The following is a 17,764-nucleotide window of genomic DNA, read 5'->3' on the forward strand; positions in this document are numbered from 1 at the left end:
GAAAGCTGTTGGAGATGAGAGAAAATAAAAGGAATAAGAAAGAAGAAGGGAATAGAGAAAGAAACTAAATGAAAAGAATATAGTCAGAGATGATCTTAGTCTCTTCAATAGGCGACTCACTTTCTGAATCAGACCATCTCTACTGCAAGCGCCGGCTCCGTCCTCCCTCCTCCCTCTCTCTCACCACCACGTAGGATAAGTTGCTGACGTTGGCACCTTATAGCCAGCACAGTTGGTACTGTTGTAGCTGCCCTTGCGCTTTGACCTGCAACCTGGGCATCTAGCAGCTTACCCATTCCGGATCCAGCTCCGGTGAGGACGCAGCCGAGCTGCTGCCACGCGCATGCCACATGGCATCCTAAGCAGCCATTTGCGAGCGCCTCGATCCCCTCCGTCCATTCCCTCCCCGATGCTTCTCTCTTCCAAATCACACGCCTCGCCTCGCTTCTCCTCCTCCTTCCCCTTCCTTCCCACCCGCCCTTGAGTCGCCCGCGCGAGATCTGCGCCCCCCCCCCACCCCACGCCGCGGCCACATGCCACGCGACGGCCGGCGAGCTCCACTGCGATCGAGGTAGGACCGCCGGATCCCGAGGAGGATGGAGGCGACGGGCGGCGGCGCGGCAGAGGAGCGGTGGGCATCGCTGTGCAACTGCGTCGTGAACTTCCTGCTGGAGGAGCGGTACCACCTCACGGCGCTCGAGCTGCTGCAGGAGCTGCAGGAGGACGGCCGCCACGCACACGCGCTCCGCCTACGCTCCTTCTTCTCCGATCCGGCGCTCTTCCCGCCCGACCTCGTCGCGCGAGCCTCCTCCGCGCCGCCCGGTACGCCCCCCATTTTCTCGTCTCACCCCACACTTGACCTTACGCTGCGTCACTGACACGGGGGCCTCGCCGCTTGCTGGCCGGATCTCGCGGGATTGTGCCCGCCGGTGCTATCTGCTTTGCAATCGCGCCCTTCTGCCTCTCTGACGTGCGGGCCCACCGGCTTGCAGCTTTTCTTCTCCGTAATCCGATTTGAAATGAGCTTGTTTCTTTTTTTTCCTTGCGCGGTGTTGCATAAATGATCCTGCTGCTCGGTTAAGTCGGTGTATTTATCTTGGCGCTTGATTGGCATTTCCACGGGCATTTGGTTGGAAAATGCAGCACGTATTATCTGCAGAGGTATATTAACCTTTAACATTTGGAATAGTACGAGTGAACCTTTAAGTGAACTGAGACTATAGAAAGAAAATAAACTGATGAGGGTAATAATTTTTATGTAACTATTTCTTACTTTTAAGATAGTGTAGTGTAAGTATAGTGCTTATTTAATCTTTAGTTTTTGTTTGAACTGATTCACTCAACTGGCAACATTGATAGACAGAGCCACACAATCTGTAGAACAGCAGTACATTACAATCATGTTTTTTTTTTTGTGAGATCTGATGACAGGCGGATGCTACTTTTTAGGTATCAAAACATAATTAAGTTCCAAATAAATATATACACTTTATGCTTTTAGAGTTTTGTTAATAAAGCCACCAGTGAACTGAGGAATACTAGACGGCAGAGTAAAATGCAACAAGTTGCTTGGCTGTGCTCTAGTAAAGTTCAATCATCCAATTTACTTGACTCATTAATTTTGGCAAGCTTATCCAGGCACATAAGTTGTGTGGTGGTTTACTTGCAAGGTACCTGCTTACTTTTCCAGTGGGTCAGTGAGATGAACCACCCTTATGTTTTTGTTGACAGGTGCTGATCCACAGAGTTTGCTAGAAGAGAAAATAGCAGCACAAGAAAAGTTAGCACTCACGGAGTATGATCTCCGACTAGCCAAAGAAGACCTTTCACAGTTGAAGCTTGAGTTACAAAAGCAAAAAGAATCGCCTCCTGAAGATTCAATTGGTTTGTGACCTTGAAACTATGGATAATTTGGCACATGGCATTTCAATGTGCTGTACTTTTTGATGTTGTAGTGCTGAATGAAAACAACTATTTCTCGGACTCGGTTATTGGGATTAAGGTTTCCTGTCTGTTTTGTACATTGCTTTGAGTGAAATGTGTAATGCATCTACTGGTACTCAAATAATCATAAGAATGGACTTTGTTTGCTGCATGGAAATATGGAATTTATAGGGTTCAGAGGAAATAAATAATTATCATGCAAGGAAAACTGAAGGAGGACTGTAGAGGCACTTACATTTATGCAGCTTATTCTGGTTCTGGATGTGTTCGTATGAGTGTTGTCAATAAACAAAACTAAACTGAGCAAACTGTATTGGCTTTGGTTACTGTGTCCATAACCTTATTCGAGTGATATTAGATCTTGTATCAGAACACCTCACTATAGAACTGTTTTGACAGAAAGAAAGTAGGTTTCCTCTCTAGGATAAACTAGTCAACGCGAATTGATTGGCAGCATCTATTTTAGTTTAGCTATTTGAAAGTTGGTCCTCAACATCTTTAGGATCTGCTATGACTTATAGCATGCATATATCTGATAATGTACCTTTCTATCTAGTTTTTTAAAACATCTGTGTTGAACCATAAATCATCTATTATGAATAGCACGCACAAGATGAAGATGTTCCTCACTTGCTGATCCGCTGTTTTACTGTACTATTCACTGCTACTGGCTGTGATATAGACATGCATACCGGCCACATGGCTGTGGTACAGTGCACAGTTTAAGTTTTGCTATTTTGTACTGGTATTGTGCACTGGCCAGTCTGCTGGCACTGTAGTAGAAATCCTTATATAGTATTCGACCTTAAATGCATTTATATTCATTTGTGCCATTGAGGTTCACAAGCAGATAAGTTTTTTAGAGCCACAATTTGTTTGACATAATTCACGCATTTGGCATACAGGGCGCCTTTCGGATGCTTCTACATGTGAAGGATTTATTAGCCAACAGGACAAAAGGGATCTTAAAATTTCAGCATTAGGCCCTTTAAAGGATAATGAACGGAAAGATCTGAACTGTGCTGTAAAAGAATACTTGCTTTTGGCAGGGTATCGACTTGCCGCCATGACATTCATTGAGGAGGTCTGTATTATCTATGTAGTAGCTTTTCCCTTACTGTTATAACTTCCTTCAATGTCTATCAGCTTGTGATATCTTAAAAATATTTCTGGGACAATGATATTTCACTATGATACTATTATAATGTGATCAATTGAAATAATTCTGTGTATATTGGCGGTTAAAGCTAGTTTGATCGCTCAAATTCTAAAACGTCAAATATTCTGAACAAAGGAAGCATTTTCTTTTTTCATGACTTATATTCTCAATCATAATTACAGGTTCCTGATCAGGACCTTGATGTTTGGCCAAACAGTTCAGCTTGTGTCCCTGATGCCCTTCGTCGTTATTACTATCAGTACCTTTCATCTACTGCAGAAGCTGCAGAGGTAATTACTAACATCAATTTGAAACTTGTATCATCTGACTATAGCTTGACACATTACAGTGTTATATACAACCTCACAAAATAGTAACTAATACATACTTGGTGCTTTCTCTCTCTTATCTCATCAAACCACCTGTTATTAATCTTAGTTTGCTGCGAGGGAGGTGGAAATGGAAATTTATGAAAACTACGGAAAATATTACATGATGCATTCCTTCAGAAGTAGTCAAGTGGCTTGTTGATATTCAGAAATAATCGACAACATAGTCATGTCCTATTGTTGCAAGTTACACTTGATAAATTTTGTTAAACATGTAGAGCAGGCAGTTCTGACAACAAAAAGAAAATGAAAACTGCTTTTGCATAAACCATGAGCCAATAGGAAACCTTGATGTTTTATTTGGTTAACCACCTTAAGTGTAATTTATAGATTTTACAATAAAACAGTTAAGAATCAATCAGCAGTAAACTTCACCATTTGATTACTTTTGGTCAGAAGTCAGAACAAAGTTCATTTAGTTCTGTTCCACCTTTTTCTCTAGCAGTTCAAATGTTACTTTATCTTGTGCTTTCCCTTGGAAGTTTAGAATTTCTAAATATCCTTCCTTTATTTTTGTAACATATCACAGGAAAAAATATCCATCCTTCAAGAAAATGAAACATTACTTAAGGACAATGAGCGTCTCAATTCTGAAATGGACTCCTTGATGAAGAGCAGGGAAGCAGCTAATAGTCAGGTTGCTGCTTTAAGAAATTCTTTGGAAGCTGCGCACAAGGATATAAAAGAGAAGGAAAAAACGGTATTAGTCTCGTAGAAATCATCATCTAGAATTCCAGATGATTGATAGTTTAACTTTTCTGAATTTCCTAATCTTCATTTGATGAAAGGTTCAAGACCTGAAGCAGTCACTGGATTTCCAGAGAAAGGAACTGAATGACTGCAGAGCTGAAATCACAGCCCTTAAGATGTACATTGAAGGGACTCAATCAAGTAGTCAATTGTTTACTGGAAATAGTGATGGTTTGAAGTCGCATTCCATTGCCAACTCTATGGAAGAAGCAGCATCACTGAATAACGAAGATGAAAACTCAAAAGGATCTAAATCCATAACAAATAAGCTAGTATTGGCAGTGAGCCTAACTGAGGACACACAGAAGAATCACCAAGTTATAGAAAGTAGTGCTGAAGGTCCCCCAATTTCAGAAGCACCAGTTTCTTGCTCTGCTGATGAGAATGGCGGCTATGGTACTTCAGAAGATAAATCTGTCTCAAATATCTCGTCAGAAAATGTATCTTTTAATGGCAATCTACATGGAGCTTCCATGACTAGAAAAAGCCAGGGGAGTTCTGACAGCATATCTGTGTATTTATCAGAAGATAGAGTTCCTACTGAGAAACTAGAGAGCCCAAGTAAACAAAAATCTTCGGATAAGATGGTTAGTGTCCTAATATATTTCACTTACTGTGTAAAATATGCTCATTTAGTTATATCAATAACCATTATTCTGTCCTTATTCATTTCTGTAGGCTTTGGAGACTATAAAGATAGTTTCAGATGCACTTCCAAAGATTGTTCCTTATGTGCTCATAAACCATCGTGAGGTTTATCTGTGACCTTTGTAGTTTGCACCCATCTTTATTTAAGTATAACTAATGTTACATAATTCGACATGGTTTCAGGAGCTTCTTCCATTGATCATATGTGCTATAGAAAAGCATCCAGATAGTGATGTACGGGATTCCTTGACTCATACGTTATTCAATCTGATAAAACGTCCTGATGGACAACAGAGACGCATCATAATGGATGTATGCTCCTCTGAGTGTATAATTGTTTCATCATATCGCACAATTTTTTTTGTATTTATCTGTTTTCCTTGTCATGTGGTGGCAGGCTTGTGTAGAGTTAGCTAAGAGTGTTGGTGAGATGAGGACAGAAACTGAGCTTCTTCCACAATGTTGGGAACAGGTATTATACGTTCCATGATAGATCTTCTGGCTTTCTTGAGCACATGATCTTACATTTACTAAATATGTTGGTTTATGTTTAGATAAACCACCAATATGAGGAGCGTAGATTGCTTGTTGCTCAGTCATGTGGAGAACTTGCAGTATATGTTCGTCCCGAGATACGTGATTCCCTCATTTTATCTATTGTGCAACAACTTGTCGAAGATGCTGCAACGGTTGTAAGGGAAGATGCAACACATAACCTGGCATTACTTCTCCCTCTGTTTCCAAACCTGGACAAATATTATAAGGTCAGCCTCGCTAATGCTTAAAATCAGTAATGAGTAGAAATTTGATTTCACAGAATTAGCTAAATTTAAGCTGTGTGGCAGGATAGAACATTTGGTTTAGTTAAGACTTGAGAGTTTGGAGGGTTTCAAATAACTGAAGAAAATATTTGTCATTTGGAAGTCCTGAATTCCTCTTCTTTTTTTGGGGGGGGGGGGGGGGGTAGGTTGAGGAGCTAATGTTCCAATTGGTCTGTGACCCTTCGGGGGCGGTTGTGGAAGTCGCACTCAGGGAACTTGTTCCTGCTGTAGTAAGATGGGGAGGTAAACTGGATCAGATATCAAGAGTGCTATTGGCACATATCCTGGCATCTGCTCAGGTACACATGCTTGTGAATTTTGGGAACCCTATATTCTCTATCAGTTGCCATATGTGTCCTTATAACCTGTTATGCTTTCAGCGGTGTCCACCTATTTCAGGGGTTGAAGGTACAATAGACTCTCATCTTCGTGTTTTAGGAGAACAAGAGCGCTGGAACATTGATGCCCTCCTTCGAATGTTGACTGAGTTGCTACCATTTATTCATCAGAGAGCTATAGAGACTTGCCCGTTTGCATCAGTTGATCCTACAAGCTCTACACCAGAAAACTTCTCAGTATCCTGCCTAAAACTGTATGCAACGTAAGTTCTCGATTTGAATCTTATCTATTAACTACTTTAAGCAATGATTATTGGATAAACTGTATATGAACAATCAAAATTCATCTTTCACTGACGAACTGCATCTTGGTGAACTTGACAGGGGTGACACTGAGTGGTCAGCATTTGAGTGGATGCACACTGATTGCCTGCTGGATTTGATCAAGCTTGCTTGCTTGTTGCCCGCGAAAGAGGATAACTTAAGAACCACTATCACAAAGGTAAAAACTAGAAACCACCTCCTATACACATCTGACCATCTTCCTGTGTAGTTCTGATCAATCATTTCTGGAAACTGTTAGTGCCTTTTGGAAGTGTCTGGACGGTACGGAAAAAATTATTTGGAGCACATTATGCTACCAGTATTTCTTGTAGCAGCTGGCGATATTGATAGTGGTGATTTTATCTATTTTCCTCTGTCAATCCAGTCCAAAGTTCGTGGTAAGAATGCATCTACTTAAAAGGTGAGGCTGTTTGCTATAGTTGTGTTTTTTCATAGCTTTTTATTGACTGTATTACAGGCTTGCGTCCAAAAACTTCAACTGCTGAAAAACATGCAATCTTGTGTGTCTTTCCATTGTTGCTGTCTGGTATTTTGGGTTCTCCTTCCAGTCATCAACAGTTAGAAGAATATTTGAGAAAAGTACTTATCCAAAACACGAAGGATGGTTCATTTGCTATGCATCATACTGCTGAGATCATTAACGCAGTTCGGTTTCTTTGGTGAGTAACTAGACTAACTGATTGTATTGCATTAAATATCATGATCTCATGCTTTGTTTTCATGTATCTGACTTCTTATGCTTGTAGCTTATTTGAAGAGCACCACAGAGTCATCTTCAATATTTTGTGGGAGATGGTTGTGAGCTCTGATACCAACCTGAAAATCAATGCTGCAGCTCTACTGAAAGCACTTGTAAGTTTATTGTACGTGAACAATTCAACGATCTTCTATGTTGTTTATGGTATTCTTAATCGCTTTCACACACAGGTACCATACATTGATGTGAAGGTAGCATCAACACTTATTTTGCCTGCACTTATTACTCTTGGCTCCGATCAAAACTTGACAGTAAAATATGCTAGTATTGATGCATTTGGAGCTGTTGCTCAGCATTTCAAAAATGACATGGTAAAGAAATATTCTTCTTTCTGTTCGTTGAAATTTTACATACTTTGTGTATTTCCCTTGGTCTGTAACCATGCTTTGTCAGGTTGTTGACAAGATACGCATTCAAATGGACGCTTTTCTTGAAGATGGATCACATGAAGCTACTATTTCTGTTATTCGTGCACTTGCAGTGGCTGTGCCTCATTCAACAGATAGGCTACGTGAATATATCCTACCCATTGCATTCAATGTTTACATCTTGGCTCAAGTTTTGCACGATCTTTCGCTTGCCTCCATGTTCATACATCCTTTGTCCATATGATTCTGTTTTCTTTGATATGACATACATCTTTTAACCAAGATATTTAAGCTGACGAGTGTCACACCTACCGGCAACGATATTGAATGGCATCGTGAAAGAACAAATGTATTTTGTGAAGCGCTGCGTGCTTTGGATGCTACAGGTTGGTCTTACCTGATATTATCACTCCTTTCCCTTAATATATACCACAACTGCGTTTCAAATCTGCCTCAAGCTTTATCTGTAGCATTGTTAATTCCAGGGTTTTAGAAATTGTTTTGGGGCTAGAACCCACAGCCTGACCCGTTCCACAGAACTCAGAAATACCTCTTAATATGTAAATCTGTGTTGTGATCCAAGATTATAATTGGGATAAACATCCGCCGGGAAGATAGCTAGGAGACGTCAACTGCTAGGGATGAGAGATTTAGATTATAGATGAGGGAGACTTAGAATATTAGAGGAGACATAGATTAATTCTTCTCTTGCTTGCTCTCTAATACACAACTATTGTCAACTATATATAGTTGGTCAACTAACAGAGTCCCAAACCAAATCTAATTCTACTTATCTCCTTCCTAATTCCGAATTGAATCTAACTCTTTTCAATCTTAACTAATCCAGACTCCTTATCTCAATTTGGACCGACTTCTAATTCTAATTTATTTCCTTCCTAATTTATCTAAACCGATTTATTTCTTACCTTACATAACTCTTGCACATGACATTACACCGCTTCTTTTGAGCAGCTTGTCCTCGAGCTGCAGGATGGCGGTCATGGTTGCAGCCCTTGAAGTCCTCACGGCTAGATAATCCTTGCGCATGGGTACTGTAGCAACAGCAAGGCGGAAGGAATATAAGTTCGGTCATTGCAGAAACAGTAAGTAGGTTACTGTAGCAAGTAAGGCGTTTGCTGTACCTATAGTAAGACGGTTGCTGTGCCTATATATTGGGCTGACCCTCCTTTGTAAAGTACACCTTTGGATGACCTAAATCCAATAGTAGAGGTTGTTAGCAGTTATATGTTTTTGGGTATTTGAATAAACATCAGAAGCTGCTGGCAGCCAGAAAACTCCTGTGTCCAGTGTAGAGCCTGTTAACAGATACATGCTTTTGGATGTTTGAATAAACATGAAAGTGTGTGCTCGCGTGTGTGTTTTTACAACTCACCTCTCGCAGGATCAAATCTAACAATTGGTATTGAGAGCCAGAGTTGATCGATCATGGCGATGGTTGCTCCTACGAGTGGTGCGGCTTTGAGTCCCTAGAGGTAGTTCAACCGCCGCAGCTCTGCATCGAGGCCGCCACGATGATTGCGACACCGAGATGTTGATGGACGCGATGTCGTCATCCAGTGTGTGGTTAAAGGAGGTTGGCGACGCGTTGTACTCGATCCTCGCAAGGAGTAACTACGCTGACTAGAGCCTGCTCATGAAGGTCATGCTACAGGCTCGCGGTCTCTGGGACGCAGTGGAGTTTGGCGATGCAAATTTCTAGGAAGATCACATGGTGTTGGAGGCCATCCTCTGCGCCGTGCCCCAGGAGATGATTGGCACGCTCGCTGTCAAAACGAGCGCCAAGCAGGCCAGGGATGCCATCACATCGATGTGCGTCGGTGACAATCGTGTCTGTAAGGCCTCGACGCAACAGCTGCGGAAGGAATTCGAAGCAATTTCCTTCCATGACGGGGAGACGATCGACTATTTCGCGATGCATCTCTTCGGCCTCATCACCAACCTTGCCACAGTTGAAGAAACAATGGAAGAACAGAAGGTGGTAGAAAAATATATGTGAATAGTCCCCAAGAGATTTTCGTTGATTGCTCTGTCCATTGACTCTTCTAGATCTCTTGGCGCTCAAGCTTGAGGAAGTGACTAGGAGGTTGAAGGCGGTGGAGGATCGTCTCGATTCGGAAGAATCCCTTGCCATCGGCGGTAAGCTCCTCACCGAGGAGCAATGGCTCGCGCCCATGAAGAAGCGGAAGTAGAGCGAAGGGTCCTCGGGCAGTGGCAATGCTCATCACCATGCCCACGCACTGCAGAAGAAAGGGGGAGGTTGTGGCTCCGATGGCAAGGAGGCAGCACACGATCTCTCCTACGACAAGTGACGCAATTGCGGATGCTATGGCTACTAGGATAAGGATTGCCGATTGCCCAAGAAGGCGTTGGCATATTTAGCCCAGGGCGAGGAAAAAGACGAGCTTGCGCTCTTGATGGCGCAAATGTGCGCTCTTAGTGATGCGTAGGAGCCACCGCCAAGCCACGTCCACCTCGACGAGACGCGCGCGCAAGTCCACCTTGGTGCCAGTGATGACGACCACCACCTGGAGGGTTGGTACTTAGACACCGGCGCCACCAACCACATGATGGGTGGTCATGATGTCTTCGCGAAGCTCGATCAAAGTGTGGTGGGCTTCGTCCGTTTCGGAGATGGCTCGGTGGTCGACATTTGCGGCTGTGGCACCATCCTGTTCGCTGGAAAGAACGAAGAGCACAAGATGCTCTCCGGAGTCTACTTTATCCTAGGGTTGAAGAACATCATTATTAGCGTGGGCCAGCTGAACGAGAGGGGGCTCCAAGGTGCTGATCGAGGATGGCATCTTGCGGATCTGGGACCGCCAGCGCCGCCTTCTCGCCAAAGTTCGTCGTGGGCGCAACCGGCTGTACATTCAACGCCTTGACGTTGCCTGTCCCATCTGTCTCACGACGCGCACGCATGGCGATGGCTCGCGCACTAGGCATGCTGCAACTGGAGCACGTCGAGTAGCTATGCGACACGTGCGTCACCACCAAGCACTGACGCGCTCTGTTTCCGTCATAGGCTAAGTACCGGGTGAAAGAGCACCTTGACCGATCTTTGCGGTCCCATCACGCCGGCGACACTAGGTGGACATCGATTCTTCCTGCTAGTGGTGCACGACGCTAGCCGCTATATGGGCTGATGTTCTAGGCTACGAAGAGCGACACGGTGGTGGCGATCAAGGCGATCCAGGCGGAGGCGGAGGTGGAGAGCGGTCTGAAGCTTCGTGTCCTCCGCACCGACAACGGTGGCGAATTCACGTCCATTGAATTCGCACGCCACTACACGGATCGCGGGGTCCAGCGACACTTCTCCGCGCCGTACAACCCACAACAAAACGTCGTGGTGGAGGCGCAATCAGTCGATCGTCGCGATGGCGCACGTGCTCTTAAAATAAAGGGGCGTGTCAGCGGAGTTTTGAGTAGAGGCGATGAGCATCATCATCTTCCTGCTCAACCGTGCACCAATGAAGAGCCTAGATGGTATGACGCCGTTCAAGGCGTGGCACGACCGGAAGCTGGCGGTGAACTTCTTGTGCACCTGCGGCTGTCTGGAGTACGTTAAGGAAGCGCGGTCGCATTTGCGGAAGCTCGATGACAGGAGCATGCTCTGTGTCTTCATCAGCTACGAACGTGGCGCAAAGGTGTACCGCCTCTATGACTCGAGCACCAAGCACGCTCGCGTGTCACGAGATGTGATCTTCAACGAGGACGTCGAATGGAGCTTGGAGGCGGATGTCACTGGGAGAGGCTCCGTCTAGCAACTTTGTCGTGGAATTCATGGTGAGTCAAGTCCATCTCCTGGTTGTTGACGGGATCACCTTAGCCGGAGGAGGAACACTGGCAGTGGAAACCAGCTGCACCAAGTCCAACGGGGCCAATGCATAGCCCAGAACGCCGAGTGGCGAATCTAGCCTAGTACGCTATTGTATTTTCGATAAGCTGCTTGGAGGCGGGGAAGCTACACCTGGCGAGCATAGGTTCGTCGAGCTCCTTCGTCGAGGCGGAACATGACATTGGTGAGTAGTGATGCTGGAAGAGATGAAGTCCGTCTAGGTGAACGCAGAGCTGCACGCGACACAACAGCATGAGGCGGAGATAGCCCGACTGGAGGTTGACTTGATGCGCATGTTGGTCAAGCGCAAGGACGACAAGCTCCGTGCCATGTTCGACGAGGTGGTTCGGCTTCAGGCCGAAGCTGAGGAGTTGTTCGCCACGTGGCGTGGAAAGGAGAACGGGTTCATAGTGTGCATGAAGTCCACGGTAGCCGAGCTCGCCGAGGCGTGGCGTGAGAATGCACGGCTCCCAGAGTCGCAGCACTCCAGGTGGGCCGAGATCTCTAAGCTGTGGGACAATACCGAAGTAGGCCGTTAAGGACACCAAGGTGGTGAAGGAGGCGATGGAGGAGGCGAGGAGCGAGAACGTGCTACTCAACGGTGCGCGAGAGCGTCAAGGAGTTCCAGAGCATTCCCGTTGCCACATCATTGAGCTACACCGCCGCTGTGGCTGCGAAGTTGGACGTGGAGGAGAGGTCGTCGCTACAGGGTGTGATAGTGCTGCCAGGGTTGGACAAGTATCCGTCGGACTCAAAGGTTAAGCCGCCGACGGGGCTAGCGTGGTCGTGCCAGATGTCGGAGACCTTCGAGGGCTTGGCGTACGACATCTTCGCTTCACGGAGCGGCCAACTTAGGAGCATATAGCGGCCATGAAGAGGACGGCTGGTCAGCTACAACAACAGCGACCTCGCCGGCAATACTGTTACACAATGCTTAGGGGGAGTAATGGTAGGATAATCCTTGCGTATTGGCACTGTAGCAACAGCAGGACAGTAGCAAACAGTAGTTCGGCAAAAAACAGTAAGGTGGGTACTGTAGGTATAACAAACTGCCATAGTAGGGCGGTAACTGTAGCTACAGTAGGACGGTTGCTGTGCCTTACATATTGGGCTGGACCCCTTTGTAAAGTACACCTTTAGATGACCTAAATCCAATAGTAGTGGCTGTTAGTAGTTATTTGGGTGTTTGAATAAACATCATAAGCTGCTAGCAACAAGAAAACTCTTACGTTCAATGTAGAGGCTGTTAACAGCTATAGTCTTTTGGATGTTTGAATAAACATCAGAAGTTGCTGGCAGCAAGAAAACTCATGTGTCCAGTGTGTGCTTGCGTGTGTTCTTACGACCCACCTCTCGTAAGATCAAATCCAACATCCACATTGACGAACGGTTGTAGCGCTAGCGCGACATGTTTGGGACAACGCAACGAAAGGTGCAGGGCAGTGCATTCATGACATCCGTCTCCTGAACAGATGAGGACATTCACCTGGCAGCTGTTGATAAGACACTAAAATCTGAGCCTCCTTGATATGCCTAATGCATGCCTTTGCCATCCCATGGAAGATGACGTTGGAGCTGGTTGATGTTTGTGGTGGGCGGCCATGGAGGTGGGTGTGGCGTGGTGGTGACTACTGGTAGGGTTGCCTTTGGTGAAGGAGTCGCTGCGCTGGATGACGTACTGCTTTGCAGGATGACATATATGTTGATGGTTGTCGCTGACGAAGGTGCTGGCTCACTAGAAGTCATGCTGTTGTGTAGCACCGGTGGCTGTTTGACAATATTCAATAAGCGTTATTCCACCACCGAAAGTCGCAAGGACACGACTGCCAGGTGTTGAACCACCTCGCCGAGCTGCTGCTTGATGTCGGCCAGGGTGCTGTTGATGGTGTTGAAGCCCTCCTGGAACTCCTTCTGCAACAACTCTTCCTACACGGCGAGAAGCGCCTTGAACTACTCTTTTGCAGCATCTGAAACTATGGTCTCTAATACCAATTTGTTATGATTTGAGATTATAACGGGGATAAACATCCGTCAGAAGGATAGCCGCGTGGTGTCAGCTACTAGGGGTGAGAGATTTAGACTATAGATGAGAGAGACTTACACTATTGAGGGAGATATAGATTAATTCTTCTCTTGCTTGCTCTCTAATACACAACTATTGCTAACTATATATAGCCAGCCAACTAACAGAGTCCTAATCCGAATCCAACTCTACTTATCTCCTTCCTAATTCCAGAACTGAATTTAACTCTTTCCAATCTGGAATTGAGTTCTAATTCTAATTTATTTCCTTCCTAATTTATCTAAAATGATTTATCTCCTACCTTACTTAACTCTTGCACATGACAATCTGGGCTAGTTTCTGGCAGCAATAACCAGTCATTTTTGTTTCAGATTTCATCTTTAAGTTGTTTCACATATTGGAGGTTAAGAACATAAACGAAAAACTTTTCTAAGCGTTGAAGACTGCTTGTTGGGAAACCGGACCCAGTAGTTTTCCAACCTCTGGCTAGTACCTTATGTTAGTTCAATAAAATTTTGAACATGTCTAACTATCGTTTACAAACTAAAGAATACTATTAGAAACTACACTTGGTTTCATTTGTATGGACGAAAATATTCAGCTCCATGTCCATATTACAGATTATTAGCATGCACCACTATATCTAGAGTCTTGGACACCATCCAGTCAGTAGCAGTTCGAAATAACAAAATTCAGTTTTGTCTATCAATAGAGTAAAATGATCGTGGCCTCTCAGCTTCAACGTGATAAAAATTTGATGACCAGTGCATGTGGCAACTGGTGTTACATGGACACAAACACGATTGTTGGAATCCAACTTAGACTCGGGTCTCCAATTCGGCAAAAAAAGGACTCGCAAAATATCACTTAGAAACGATTGGGGTGTTGGAATCGAACTCAGGTGTCAAGAGTCCGACTTGGCAAAAAAATTTAGGACTCTGTGTGTATGTAACACTGGACTGGCAACGTGGGAACATGGTTCACAGAAATGGTAACACTTTGGTTCTTGAATGCAATCACTCAATCAGTTTCTAGTAACTAGCGCTAGCTGAGAGCTGCCCAGCTTCCATGTTTTATGAGGAACTAATTACTCAATGACTAATTACTCAATGGTAATCTAGTCACGCTCAGTCAGAATTGCAGTCTGACTTGTCCATGACATGGATTAATTTGGAATAAAAAAAAGGAATAAAATGACTGATGTCTAGTAAGAAGCTGATTGCTGTCGGTCTGTCTGCCATGTATGTTTACTGTTGTTTTTGTCCTTGGTCATTGTAGATCTTCCTGCTACAAGTGTACGCGATCTGCTTCTGCCATCAATACAGAACTTGTTAAAGGATCTGGATGCTCTAGACCCAGCGCACAAGGAAGCATTAGAAATCATAGCCCGGGAAAGGTCGGGAGGTACGCTGGAAAGCATCGGCAAAGTAATGGGGGCACACCTTGGTATTGCATCCTCTGTCAGCAGTTTCTTTGGTGAGAGCAGCCTCCTTGGGAAGAAAGAAGGCGGAGAGCAGCATGATTCTGCTGGCCCTGCCGCCTCTCAGCCCAATCCGCAAGCTCAGCCAGAGAACACGAGGTTTGGTCGCATAATGAGGGGTGGCTTTGGAGACATGTTGCGAGGCAAAGCAAAGGGCGCTGATGAACCCGGTTTGAAATGATCAATCCATATACACAGCTGTCTATACCACATTCTTTGTTCATTGTTGTAGTAAGGTGACAGAATATAGCTTTGTGGGGTGCATTTTCCATGACGAGCGAAAAAGTCGATGTGATGTTCCTTCTGTAATCTCACTCCAAACTTCCTGTACAGAGGAAAGATACAACATGCTGCCTGTATTTAATTAGTTGCTCATTTATAGGACCCGTGATTTAATAGTTGTATCCTTGTTTCATTTGTTCATATAAATAAAAGATAAAACACTACGATATCAAACGCTTGCCCATTTTTTATTCAAACACTGTTGTAGTTGTAGATGTAGCGTTCCTGATACTACTGTAGGTTATACAAATATGGGCAAGTGCAAGCAAAGGTAGTCTTCGAATGGATCTAAGGATATAGGGGTTTTCGCCATCTGAGGATTAAGTTATACTAGTCGTCAACACGCGCAAGCGCACGGACTTGTTTGTTTGGTTTTTTTTTTAACACATGCGGACTTGTTTGTTAATTTTGTTGCTCTATTACTCTTAGTATAGCCTCAAATTAAATTGAGTTGAATTACAGTTTGCCCCCTGTAAAAGTGTCATATATAGTTTTTAAAAACCTTTTATATAAAGCATGTCGTGCCACTTACCCCATATAGACAAATTGTTTCACTTTGCCTGACTCCTAGCTAATGTTTTCGCTTCTCTCAAATTCTAAAAAATTTAACTAATTGTAAATGATATCGCTGAACTTCTGGACACAATTCGGTCAATTGATGTAGAAACGAATAGCTGATCTGCTCCTGATGCTTACGGAAATGTTCTATAGTAAAAAACGTTTACTTCTGTGATGCAACGCAAAAGCTACTTCTAGAATGATATTTTCTAGTATTTCTTTCCTTTGCATTAGATAGCTAAGGTACCTAGAAAAAGATAGCTCAAGTTGGGAGACGCTTAACTAGAGCTACGTACGCATGTATCAGGTTCGAACTTATGAGCTCGTGGTTCACTTCATAAGTCATGTATGTTCCCAAACATACGTGAAATCCTAGATCGGTGTCTAATCAAGAACTCGAAGTGTTATCCTATTATCTCGACAAACACACGGAGCCATTATGCTAATTAAACAGGAATAAACAAACAACGTAAGTCCAGGCCGCATGAAGATGAATCTTGTTTTTTTGCTGTTCATCTAGCTGTGCTGTGACCAGACGGTTGTAATGTTTAACAATTTACAAACCCTTCTAATGCAACTGATTCAACATAGTTAAATTAGATTGAATGATTTACAAGTATAAGCTCCAAAGATGGATTTGCGGCGTTCTTTTATTCATAAGTATCAGAAATGAAAAAAATATTACAATAAGTCCAATAGCTTTGTTACTACTATTAAACAACAACAATCTGAATGTAGGTTTGTCATCTAGCTAGCCTCAGTAGCTGGTACAAGACTCTCCATGTACGGCATCAAGTTGAATGAGTGCACATTTTCCCAGCTATATATCGTACTCAAACTCAAAGGCGCTCGACCTGCCACGTCGATACCTCAGCTGATCCATGCGAACCACTTCCTCTACATCTCTGCTTTCCATATCACATCGTGCAGCTGAAGATATTAACGGGTTAAAGCTTAATCCACTGATGGCTTCTAAAACATCTAGATCATTTGTATTACTTTGACGTAGCATTGAGAGTTAATAAAATTTCAATTATAAAAAAATCCAGACCACCATTTGCTGCGAAGACTGACACTGAGCCAGGTGCAATTGCTCACCTCGCTCCATGAAGTGGAACGGTTCATCATCGAATGCCGAAACAGGCTGTGGGATGGAACTCAATGCTTCATCTTCTAAGTGGAACCAAGGACTGGCAACAATCGAATGCCGAAACAGGCTGTGGGATGCAACTCAATGCTTCATCTTCTAAGTGGAACCTAGGACTAGCAACAGAGTAGGTTGAGTTGGGTCCTCGTGGGTTTTACACCCAGCGAGGGTGGAGGCAAATTTTGCCCCACGATGGTTGCGAGTAGGGGCCGTATTTGCTCGCGTGTGTCCACAGGTGCCCGAAAAGCCCAGCCCAGCCTCCCACCCATAGCAGTCGCGCGCTCGCCCACCGTTAGTCCCGCCCACCTCAGTTGTCGGCACCGCGCCGCCGCTCGCAGCTCCCATCTGCGGGGTCCCCATCGGGTTTCGAGTACCTGCTGGGTTCAAGGAGGGGGGTGGGGTGATTTTTCACCTGTTAGGTGTTTCAGGGGCGAGTTGGATTTTTTGATTCGGGCTTCGGGTCGGTTGTGTTCTTGCTGCACCTGGCCCCAACCGGCCCCGTTGTCAGGCTTAGTGGAAGCGAAGGAAACCCGGCGTCAGCCATTTTGAGGAGATACTCATCGGTTTTCCAAAACAGACACTACTACAAAAGGCAGATCGGTGCCGTTTGAAAAATAGCTTCACTACCGGTTTTTCAACTGGTACTCTTTACTTAACAGTGATAGTTGACTACTATCAGTGCCGGTTGATCACTCGATGGTGTTGTTATTTTCAGAGAATAAGAAAAAAGAGAAAATTGGTGCCAGAGCCGCTCTGACTTCCGGCTTCCACTAAATCCAGATTCAGTGTCAAAGCCAATTCAACATCAGCTAAACTAATTCAACATCACACAAACTAATAGAATTACACAAGAAAATTGATTCAACATCACATGAACTGATTCCGCCCTTGAACTCAAT

General features: G+C 44.3%; 1 protein-coding gene across 1 annotated transcript; it reads left to right on the forward strand.

Moving 5' to 3' along the window:
• The first annotated feature begins 298 nt into the window (after positions 1 to 298).
• LOC133912731 (uncharacterized) lies at positions 299 to 15,282 on the forward strand. Its single transcript, XM_062355622.1, has 20 exons — positions 299 to 822; positions 1,732 to 1,884; positions 2,850 to 3,028; positions 3,286 to 3,393; positions 4,022 to 4,192; positions 4,281 to 4,829; positions 4,921 to 4,995; positions 5,074 to 5,202; positions 5,288 to 5,362; positions 5,445 to 5,654; positions 5,858 to 6,010; positions 6,092 to 6,312; positions 6,434 to 6,551; positions 6,633 to 6,771; positions 6,852 to 7,053; positions 7,141 to 7,246; positions 7,322 to 7,462; positions 7,545 to 7,668; positions 7,789 to 7,905; positions 14,677 to 15,282. The coding sequence occupies exons 1-20, from the start codon at positions 597 to 599 to the stop codon at positions 15,057 to 15,059; spliced, it is 3,579 nt and encodes a 1,192-aa protein (XP_062211606.1). The 5' UTR covers positions 299 to 596; the 3' UTR covers positions 15,060 to 15,282.
• Positions 15,283 to 17,764: the final 2,482 nt, after the last annotated feature.

Source organism: Phragmites australis, chromosome 1 (genome assembly GCF_958298935.1).
Source record: "Phragmites australis chromosome 1, lpPhrAust1.1, whole genome shotgun sequence".
NCBI lineage: Eukaryota > Viridiplantae > Streptophyta > Magnoliopsida > Poales > Poaceae > Phragmites > Phragmites australis.

Coding starts and splice junctions, on each gene's coding strand:
- LOC133912731 (XM_062355622.1), top strand. CDS start 597: ATGGAGGCGACGGGCGGCGGCGCGGCAGAGGAGCGGTGGGCATCGCTG. Junction 823..1,731: donor AGCCTCCTCCGCGCCGCCCG/GTACGCCCCCCA, acceptor TTTTGTTGACAG/GTGCTGATCCACAGAGTTTG. Junction 7,669..7,788: donor AACAGATAGGCTACGTGAAT/ATATCCTACCCA, acceptor GATATGACATAC/ATCTTTTAACCAAGATATTT.